The 10,867-nt window shown below is 56.7% G+C and overlaps 1 protein-coding gene across 1 annotated transcript; it reads right to left on the bottom strand.

Annotated features, from left to right (window-relative positions):
* Window positions 1–3,789: 3,789 nt before the first annotated feature.
* Window positions 3,790–6,045, bottom strand: TRH (thyrotropin releasing hormone). Its single transcript, XM_056129288.1, has 3 exons — window positions 5,903–6,045; window positions 4,782–4,998; window positions 3,790–4,298 (listed from the first exon to the last, which is right to left on the bottom strand). The coding sequence occupies exons 2-3, from the start codon at window positions 4,981–4,983 to the stop codon at window positions 3,790–3,792; spliced, it is 711 nt and encodes a 236-aa protein (XP_055985263.1). The 5' UTR covers window positions 4,984–4,998; window positions 5,903–6,045.
* Window positions 6,046–10,867: the final 4,822 nt, after the last annotated feature.

Raw genomic sequence — 10,867 nt, 5'->3', positions numbered from 1 at the left:
TTTCCATTTAGGCTCTGTGGTTTGCGATTCTATTACGGGACGAGTGTCCTGCGCATCACACTTCCTCTCTCGGCACACAGTTCTTTTTCTTTGAAGACTCTTTTGTTTTTTAAATTTTTTTTTTTTTGCTTTTTGGGTTACACCCAGTGATGCTCAGGGGTTCCTCCTGGCTCTGGACTCAGGAATTACTCCTGGCGGTGCTTAGGGGACCATATAGGACGCTGGGGATTGAACCCAGTTCAGCCGCATGCAAGGCAAATGCCCTACCCAGTTCTTGCCTGGAGTGACACTTCCTGCTCTCAGGGTCATTGTGGGTCCTTCTCTGCTCCGCCGTGTGGTTCTGAGGCCTCCCTGGCACTGAATCTGTTGGCACTGGTGCGGTGACATGACAGAAGCAACATTCCAACCCGGATGATGGGAGACAGACAGGCTTGGCCATTTGGTCACAGAGCTCCAGGACTCACTGGGGGCAGGGGACGGGGGCGGATGGCTCAAAGGTTTTGCATGCAGGAGCCCCAGGTTTGGTCCCTGGTACCCCAAGCACCAAGCATGGTCCTCTGAGCACCATCAAAAGTGATCCCCAATGAGGCCGGAGCAATAGCACAGTGGGGAGGGCATTTGCCTTGCACGTGGCCGACCCAGGTTCAATTTCCAGAATCCCATATGGTCCCCTGAGCACTGCCAGGAGTAATTCCTGAGTGCAGATCCAGGAGTAACCCCTGAGCATCGCTGGGTGTGACCCAAAAAGAAAAAAAAAGTGATCCCCGAGCACTGAGTGCCAAGAGTAGCCCCAGAGCACCGCCAGGCGTACCACTCCCATCCCCTGCCCCACCCACGCCTGACAAGCCCTCACATTTTGAATACTTATCTGCGTTTTTTTCCCAAAGGAACACATTCTGCAAATGCGGCTTTGTGACTGAGCATACCAGGATGGTGACAGTGATGCCCACAAGAACCTACGGCAGAATCCACGTCAGTCATGCAAGGTTGCTTATATGGTTCATCTGGGACTGATGCCAGTGCCTAGACCCGCCTGCCTGGGACACTGGGTCCCCCACGCCCAGGGACAGGGGAGCATTTTTAGGGCACAAGTCTGGGCTTCTCCCTCTTCCAATGTCCGATGCCCAAGGAAGAAGCAACACCCCCCTCAAAATCAAGTTTGGGTGCAGGAGAGGATGGGGTGTGTCCTCTTGGTATTTGCCTTTCTGCACTCATGGACTCGGGATCTCGACCCACAGGGCCCGTGGGGAGTGCGTGAGTGACCTGTGTCTTCTCTGAGCATGTCTCTGGACAGGAGTAACCTGGTTCCCGCCCACTGTGCCCATGGTGACAATTTTCTCCCAGAAGAAAGAACCGAATGGAGCAGGAAGTCAAGACCAAAGGCCAGGGGAGCGACGTCTCAGAGGCTAACATGCCTGTCCAGCAAGCATGAGGCCTTGAGTTCAATTCCTGGGGCCACCCAGTGCCAGGCACTGTCCCGGCATCTCTGCTGTCAGGACTCCCCAGGGCCTTGGGCAGTTTCCCTCTGAAGCCCGGCCGGATAGGTGCACATGAGCCTCGCAATAAAGGAGCATGACAGCCCCTCTCCATCCCGGTGAGCAGCAGAATGTTGGAGGCCACCCTGGGCAAGTCACTGTCACAGCTTCCCACATCTCGGGGGCTCTGCCCCTCGTCTGGGTCATGGTTCCCTCAAATGAGGAGGAGGAAAACTTCGTCAAACACTCAATGTTCCTGGGATCTTGAGGGAGTGTGCTGCAGACGATGGATGCCAAATGCCCTTGTCCTCCTTGGCCACACCCCCTGAACCGTGACCTTGGCAGCAAATGACCTGGATTGTTCACATTCTCCAAACTCCTTTTTCCACCCCAACAAGGGAACCCAAGGTTGAAAAGCCCATGTGCGCATCACACAGGGTTTAGACACAGAGGCCGAAGGAACTTTGTTTCGAAATCTCTGTTTCCTTTTGAGACTGTCCAGTGCTCAGGGGCAACTCCCTGCTCTGGGCTTGGGAATCACTCCCCCAGTGCTCAGTTGTGATGTGGGGCTCGAACTCGGGCCTTTAGCAAGCAAAGCACGTGCCCAGCCCTCTGAGCTGTCTCTCCGATTGGAATATGGGGAACTTGTGGTCAAAGGTGTCGCAGATGGTAGTGGGGCATTTCCCCTGTGTGCTGATAGATTACACACCTCTGCCATCAGGCTACCAGGATGTTACAGCTCTAGTCTCAGCTTTCGGGGCGAGTCCCTGTCTATGGCAGAGACTGAAGTGGCTTCTGAGTGGGACGCCCATAGACACGGCACCAGTGACCCTGATAGCCGAGGTGTTCGTTCAACAGTTTCAAATTTCACTGGAAGCAGCTCACTTTCTCATCTGATTTCTCTTTCTTTCCTTCTCTTTTCTTTCTTCCCTTTCTTCATTTCTTTCCTCTCTTCTTTCTTTCCTCTTTCTTTCTTTCATCCTTTCTTTCTCTCTTTCTTTTCTTTCTCTTTCCCTCGTTTTGTTTTGTTTTGGGGGCACACCTGGTTTTATGCACAGACTTTACTTTGTGAAGCAAGTTCTGAGCACTGCCAAGTGTGAGTGAAAAACAACCCCCCCAAAAAAAGTAAAAAAGACCAAAAAAAAGAGAAAAGTTTTATTAAATGAAAAATAAATACAGAAATTGCAAAGTGGCGTGAGGGAACCAAATTCACCCTGTACCTTGCTTAGCCAGGTAAGATGGGGATTAAGAATTTATAGATTTATATCTATGTAATGTGCTTAAACAACATGTCTATCATGGCAATGTTGGTTACGTCCCTATCATTGCCGCTGTTACAAGATTTAGGTGTCCCCTGCTCTTTAGTTTGCCATACTCCCCACCACTCCCTCTTGTCCCGCACCCAGCCTGGCTCCGGGGGAGCCCCAGGTGGAAGGTCTGGTTCGCATCCCCAGGCCCTGCCTGCCCTCTGTCTTCATCATGCCTGGCTGGTGACAATGAGCGTCACCCAGCAGTGAGGATTATAGTCCCGGACCCTCCCAGCCTCTCACCCAACGAGGCACACGCAGGCCGCAGGGCTCAGACCCCAAGTGTCAGCGGACTCCAGGCCCTTGTTTACCTCCCAAGTTTACTTGGAGATGGGGACGCGGAGAAGACTTGCCCCAGGGTCCCTGACTCCCCTCCCAGAGCTGGGGAGCTCCAGTTGCTCCTCTCCGTGCTGAGAAAGGAACCCGCACACCCGCCAAGACAGAACTGCAGCCGAGGACTTCGCAGGTGCTCATGAGGCGTGTTTTATTACCACCAGGATGATCAGCATTGACAAGGGAAAGTGCCAGGGGGACCCCGACAAACCAGACTTCAGGACCGCGCGAACACACCCCTGCATGCATTGATCCCCAGAGCCGCCAGGGGGCGCGCCTCCCACAAAGCCATGCCCAGCAAAGGGCCAATTCTGCTGTTGCGTGGTGGCGCCGGCTTCTGTTCCAGAGGCTTCTGCCCGGTTCTGGGGATCCCTTGGAAGACACGAGGGTCGCCTTAGCCAGGGCTGAGGAACGAGGAAAGGGGGCTGCCGGGGTAGGGAGAGATGCAGCGGTGCGAAGTGGGGTAAACTGGAGAATTCTACCTCAGCCTGGCTTTATCAAATCCCCGGAGGGGCAAAGCCAGGTGTGTGTGTGTGTGTGTGTGTGTGTGTGTGTGTGTGTGTGTGTGTGTGTGTGTGTGTGCTCAGCTGAGGACAGGGAAGACTTGGGGTCACCAAGCAGGGAGGGCACACAGGACGTTCTTAGGCCCCAAACTCCCTGTCACAGGGTGCTGCTCACGCCTGCAGGGTTGCCCTCCGGCCTGGGTGCTGCCTCTTGCTCTCGGCAACCCCGTCCCGACCCAGGCCCGCCAGGAGCCCCAGCAGGAGGCGGGCTTGTCCGCAGGCCCGCCAGGGCCCACACGCGCCGCCCAGGGCCCTCTTGCCCGGGTGCTGGCGTTTCTCCGTCCCCCGCTCCCCCTCCTCCTCCTCCCCCTCCTCCTCTTCCTTCTCGGCTCCTTCTTGGGCCTGGAGCTCCGCCAGCCGACGACCGGGGTGCTGCCTTTTGGTGACCATGTCCCTGAGCCAGGAGGACCGCCGGCCAGGGTGCTGGCGCTTCTGCTGGGGGGCGTCCACGGACCCTGCGGGGGCATCTTCCCGCCGGCCAGGGTGCTGGCGCTTGACGGGTCCCACAGCACCTGCTTCTTCCTCCTCTTCCTCTGCCATTCCTTCTTCCTCCTCGGCCGCCTCCCTTTTGCCCGGGTGCTGCCGCTTGGAGACCCAGCGGGGCTGAGAGATCTGGAACTCTGGGGAAGGAGCAAGACACCATGTGACCCTGTGGGCCCACCCCAGGCAGCCCCCGGAGCCAGAGCCGTGGCCCTGGTCTGTGCCTCTCAGGACGGACACGCTCAATAACAGGGGTCAAAGGCCTCTGCCTTCAACCCCTGCTCTGTTGGTGCTGTGGCTGTGTGACCAACAGTGGTTCACTTAACCTCTCTGCTGTTCTGTGTAAATCAGCCATCACTATGCTGGGGAGATCAGAGAGGGTGACATGGTGTTTGAGAGGCTTAATGCAGTGCCAGGCCTAAGGGGTCCCTAAGCTTGTCACACAAGGTGTCACCCCCTTCTTTACCCCGGCGCAGAATTGTTTCCGGGGAGCAGCATGAGGAATCTTCCTGGGAAGAGGCTCCTGAGCTGTGAGGCTTGAGCTGGGACCCCCCCCTCATCCTCCTACCCTGGGGGGCACAGCAGCCCCCTTTACAGGCCCCAACCCACTCCCACCGGCTTACCAGATTCAGCGTCGCCCTGGTCTGCATGCAGTTGCAGAAGGTCTTCCCGGAGGAGCAAGAGGTGTTCTGCCTGGCGCAAAAGTTCTGCCAGGTCTGGGGGCTCGGCCAGCCCCACCTCCTGCTGGGCCACCTCAGGCTGAGCACGGCCAGGGACACCGGCCAGCGCCAGGGCCAAGACGACCATCATCCAGGGGCCCTGCATGGTGGCTTCTGGGTTCTGGAGTGGGGGGGGAGTGGCGGGAGGAGGCAGAGGGAGAGAGGGAGAGAGGGAGGGACAGAGAGAGATTGTACCCCCAGCCTCCATCTCTTCTTCATCTCCCTCTGTGCTCTCCCAACAGGCTCCAGTCCGGAGCCCAGAGTGCAGGGAGCAAAGTGGTCAAACTGCGGGTGCAGAGCTGGACCCTTGTCCCCCTGGAGGCAGAGACCAGAGGACCGCTCCTAGCCACTCTGGACCCCCCATAGGGGTCCTGCCTGTGCCGTCCGGGTGAGCGGGAGCCCCTCCCCCGCCCCTGCCCAGGTCGCGCAGAGCCGGTGGGGGGCGGTGGGTGGTCCAGAGTCTGCTGTAAACTAAGGCCCACCCCACCCCCAAATTCCCACCGACGTTCCAGTCCCAACGCCGGCTCCAGCGTCCTGGTTCTGCGCTAAGACGCGGACCCTACAACCCTCGGGCTACGCTAGGACCAGGGCAGCGCTAAGATGCTGGACTCGAGGTTCTGTCTGGGGGCAGCGAGGGGTGTCAGGATCCAGGTCGGGGGTCTCGTCCGCGCGCAGCGGCTTCATCACCCGCCGAAATTCTTGCAGCCAGGCGAGCGCTCTGCTCCAGACGGCGGGGTCGGACGTCAGCCGCCGGGCTCTCCCGCCCGTCTAGTCCCGCGCCCCCAAAGTCCGGGCGCCCACCCGGAGCCGGCGTCGCGACAGGAGGGGGTCCCAAAGCCGCTCGGCCCGCGCTGGCTCCGCAGCCGGGGACCGCGCGCCCAGGGCGCACCAGGCGGGTGCAGAGGGTGGCCCCCGGGGGCGCTGGGAGAGCCCCGGGGGTGGGGTGGGGTGGGGGAGAGAGCAGCCCGGTCCTCCCGCATCTTCCCGCATCCCCCCCGCGGGCAGGGATGCTCCGGGCCCGTTACCTGGCGCGTCCGGGGTCCGGGGGTCGCCGGCGCGGGCTGCGGGCTCCTCGGCGCGACCGCCGCTTATATGCGCCCGAGGAGGCGGCGGCGTCGCCGGTGAGGTCAGCGGGGAGGGGTCGCCGACACGGGGGCGCTGACGGCAGCACCGGAAATCTGGGGCGGGGGCGGAGGGGGAGCGGGCGGGCGCGAGCCCCGGGGTGGGGTGCGGGATCGCGGGGGCCGCTCACCCAGCCCCGCGGCGCCGGGAAGGCTCGGCGGGGAACGAAGACGGAGACCGGAGCGGATCAGCGGATCGATAGCACCGTCAGAGAGAGAAGGGACGGTGGGGGGCGGACGAAGGAAGGCCGAGGGAGCGAGGGGACGGGGAGGCAGAGAGAGCGGGGGCAGCGGGGAGAGGCAGCCCCCGGAACGGGTCGGGAGGGGCGCCCAGAAAGCTGGGACGGGGCACCCCGCGCCGCCCCCTCGCTGGAGCCCCATCTTATCACCGGGGCAACGGGAGGGACCGTCTTGAGAACGGCCGACACTGGTGGCCTGTGGGCGCCCACGGGTCGGGAAAGGGCAGCGGGGCCTTTGGGGATGCGGCTTCTCTGGGGGGGCTCTGGGGCAGAGCAGAACTGTCTCCCCACTCCCCTCTCCACGGTCTCGGGTGCCCCACTCGCCCACGAGGGACCTGGAGGTTTGGGCCCTCCCTCCGTGAGAAGTTTATTAGGATCAGTTCTGCCACATCCACAAAGGGAATAAGGGACAGGGAAGGAGCCCAGTCGCTGAAAAGCTTCCCTTTGTAACAGCCAGGGCACCCGCAAGGGGCCTGGCACCTTCTGGGGTTCTAGACACCCAAGTTAGCCAGGCCAGGCTAGGAGAGGCAGCAAGAGATGCCCAAAGGGCTGGGTTGCGAGAGTGCATAAAGCACAGTAGAAATGACATCTGCACCTGCTTTATGTTCACTGTTCACAGTAGCCAGAATCTGGAAACAACCCGAGTGCCCGAGAACAGACATCTGGTTAAAGACACTTTGGAACATCTACACAAATGGAATACTATACAGCTGTTAGGAAAGATGAATTTATGAAATTCGCTTAATAAGTGGATGGTCACGGAGAGTATCATGCTAAGTGAAATGAGTCCGAAAGAGAGGAACAGACATAAATGACCACACTCATTTGTGGACTATAAAATAACAGAAGATGAGACTGACACCCAAGGACAGTGGACACAAGGGCCAGGAAGATTGCCCCATAATTGGAATCCTGCCTCATGAGCTGGGGGAGAAGGCAGCAGGGGTAGAGAAGGGATCAGCAAGTCAATGATGGTTGGAGGGATCGCTCAGAATGGGAGATGTGTGCTGAAAGTAGATAAAGGACCAAACGTGATGGCCTCTCAGTATCTGTATTGCAAACCATAATGCCCAAAAGTAGAGAGAGAGTAAGAGGGAAACTGTCTGCCATGGAGGCAGGGGGAGGGTGGGAAAGGGGGCTGTATACTGGGGACATTGGTGGTGGAGAATGTGCACTGGTGGAGGGATGGGTGTTCGATCATTGTATGACTGAAACTCAAACATCAAAGTTTTGTAACTTTATCTTAGGGTGATTCAATTAAAAAATTGGGGGGAGGGGCTGGGCTGTTACTCCTGCCCTGGACAGAGCACTCACCTTCCTGCTCGCCACTCCGGTCTCACTGTGTCCTGGCACCTCCTCGAGAGAGGCGGGTACGCCCATGCCCCTTCCAGACACAGAGGCCAGGGGAGATCGGGAGCTTTAGTTTTTTTTTGTTTTTTTTTTTTAATTTTATTGAATCACCGTGAGACAGTTACAAGCTTTTATGTTTGGGTTACAATCACACAACGATCAAACACCCATCCCTCCACCAGTGCACGTTCCCCACTATCAATATCCCTGGTATACCCCCCTTTCCCACACTCCCCTTGCCTCCATGGCAGACAATAATCCCCATAATCTCTCTCTACTTTTGGGCATATGGTTTGCAATACAGACACTTGAGAGGTCATCATTTTTGGTTCTTTATCCACTTTCTGCACACATCTCTCATCCCGACCGGTTCCTCAAGCCATCATTTTCTTAGTGACTATGATCTTACTTATATATTATCAATCCCTATTAAATTCAAGTGCAACTGATCCAACTTAAATTCTCTATAGGCTAACAGGACTAGAGAAAGAATCATTTGGAACAATTCTAATTGTCTGAGATGAGGAGAAGTGTCCCCAGGACACTAAAATTCAGTCCTAAGGAAACAGGGGCGGGTTCTTTAGTTTTTATTTTGATTTTGGGTCACACCCAACTTTGCTCAGGAATCACTCCTGGTGGTGTCTGAGAGACCGTATGTGGTGCCCGGAGTTGTATGCGGCCATACATGCAGGCAGGTGCCCTACCCGCTGCCCCGACTCTCCGGCCCCAGGAGTGTAATTTTGAAGGCCAGAGGTGGAGGGCATTTTAGGATCACCAGCTGGACTTCTCCCCTTGCTTGCAGCCGGAGAAGCTGAGTTATATTGGCCTCCGACTTGGCCACCATCGTTTCTACTCCCTAGAAACAGAGGGTGAGCTGGGGCAATTGAAAACCCGAATCTCAGGCTTGCCCTTCCCAGGGTTGGGGTGGGGGGGTCCCACCATCCTTGTGGTGCGTATGAAAGCACTTGAACTGAGAATTCCGCTGCAGTGAGCCATGGAGTATACACTGGCTGCAACCGGAAGTGTCGACCTTGCAACCGGAAGTATCAACCTTGCAGCCTGAAGTGTCAACCTTCCACATGTTGATTCTGTTTTTCGGAATTTCACCTTCAGAGATCCACACCCAAGCATGAGGGTGGACTCACAAGGTGTCCACTGCTTAAATCGACCAGGGTCATCCCAAACCATGGACACTGTTCTGCCTTCAGAAGAATGAGTCGGTTTCATGCATCCTGAGGTGAAATAAACTCCGAGAATCATGGTTGCAGGAAAGAAACAGAGCAGAGAGCTACATGCAAAGCATTCCTGTGTGATGGTAGTGGCGGCGGTGGGCGGCCTGTCCCACCCTTCTGCAGAGGCTCTCTCTGGAGGGCTGCCCGTGAGCACAGTGCAGAAAGGGGAGTGGGGAAGGAGAGGCACAGGAGGGGTCCTGGGGTCCACAGTCAGCCCTGAGTGCTGGGCTTTCCCTATGCCGCATGACTTACACATCAGCCGGCCAACTATGCCAAAAGACAAAACAGGGTCCAGGCGGGAACTCAGCAGCCTGGAAAGCACGTGTCCCATTCTGGGCTGCCTCGTGGGCAGAGCCCCAAGGGGGCCCCCTGGCATGGATTAGTTGGTGGGACAAGTGCTGGGGTGACCTCGTTTGACAGGGGGCTTCTCTAATGCTGGGCTGAAGTGGAACGCCACCATCGTCTTCCTTCCCACTTTTGTCATTAAATAAATACTGGGTATTTATTTATTTATTTATTTATTGGGGCTGGAGCAATAGCACAGCGGGTAAGGCGTTTGCCTTGCATGCGGCTGATCTGGTGGGCCCAGGTTCGATTCCTCCACCCCTCTCGGAGAGCCCGGCAAGCTACTGAGAGTATCTTGCCTGCACAGCAAAGCCTGGCAAGCTACCCATGACGTATTCGATATGCCAAACACAGTAACAACAAGCCTCACAATGGAGACGTTATTGGGCCCACTCGAGCAAATCGATGAACAACGGGGCTGGAGTGATAGTTCAGCAGGGAGAGCGTTTGTCTTGCATGCGGCTGACCCCAGTTCAATTCCCAGCATCCCATACGGTTCCCTGAGCACTGGCAGGAGTGATTCCTCGGTGCAGAGCCAGGAGTAACCCCGAGCATGGCCAGGTATGACCCAAAAAACAAAATAATAATAATAATAATAATTTTATTGAATCACAGTGATAGACACAGTTCCAAAGTTGTTCATGATTAGGTTTCAGTCATATAAAGTTCCAACACCTGCCCCTACACCAGTGCACATTTCCTACCACCAATGGTCTACACTGGTATTCAGCTCCCCTTTATGGGCTGGTTTTATTTTTGGTTTTGGAGCAGCGCCGCGCAGTACTTAGGGTTTATTCCTGGCTCTGCGCTCAGGGATCATTCCAGCTGTGCTCAAGGGACCATCTGCGATGCAAGCGCCTTGCCCACTAGACTGTCTCCCGGGCTCCGCCTCCCACCCCAGCCTCTGCTTCCTGAGAAAGGCTCGTGCCTCCTGCAGAGGATCCAGTTCCTGACCCAGAGCCACAAAGATGGGCTGAATGATTCCATGATCAAATGCATCAGGCCCCTAGCACGTCACCCCAATCTGCCCAGCCCCATCTTTGCAGTGAGATGGCTCGAGCGAGGGCAGCCTCCCTCTGCCCCGTTAGGCCTCAGAGAGGCGAGATGTGTGTGAGACCATGGAGGGTCCTACCTAAGAGCTGTGCAGAGAATCCCAAAGACAAATGAAAGTGAAAGAAATGAAATGAAAAGAAAAAGCTCGGGCTGGAGCGATAGCACAGCGGGTAGGGGTTTGCCTTGCACATGGCCGACCTGAGTTCGATTCCCAGCATCCCATATGGTCCCCTGAGCACTGCCAGGAGTAACTCCTGAGTGCAGAGCCAGGAGTAACCCCTGTTTATCGCTGGAATTGGGGAAGTTTTTTGGAAAACTCTCCCTTTCTCCCCACCTCCATAGAATCTCAGAATCTGACCTGTAGGGTTTAAGTTCGAGACACTGTGGAGGAAGCAGAGGGGACAGCAGGTATGTGGAGATCTGTGTGTGAGGGACATATATATTCCAGGAGCATTCTGAGAAGACTTCCTGGAGGCAGAGGCAGGAAAACTAGACCCTGATAAAGAGAATTAGAACGAACAGGATTGGCAGCAGATGAGCCCAGGCCGATGGACGAGGGGCCTGCTTCCTCTCCCCTTCCTGTATCTGCTCATCCCTTGCCTCCCTCTCCAGAGGGGCTCTGTCCAGGGACCACAGAGACTGTCCACCTC

This window comes from Sorex fumeus, unplaced genomic scaffold (genome assembly GCF_029834395.1).
Source record: "Sorex fumeus unplaced genomic scaffold, SorFum_2.1 ptg000072l, whole genome shotgun sequence".
NCBI lineage: Eukaryota > Metazoa > Chordata > Mammalia > Eulipotyphla > Soricidae > Sorex > Sorex fumeus.
Note: the sequence above shows the minus strand (reverse complement) of the source record. Positions and strands in the feature narration are given on the sequence as shown.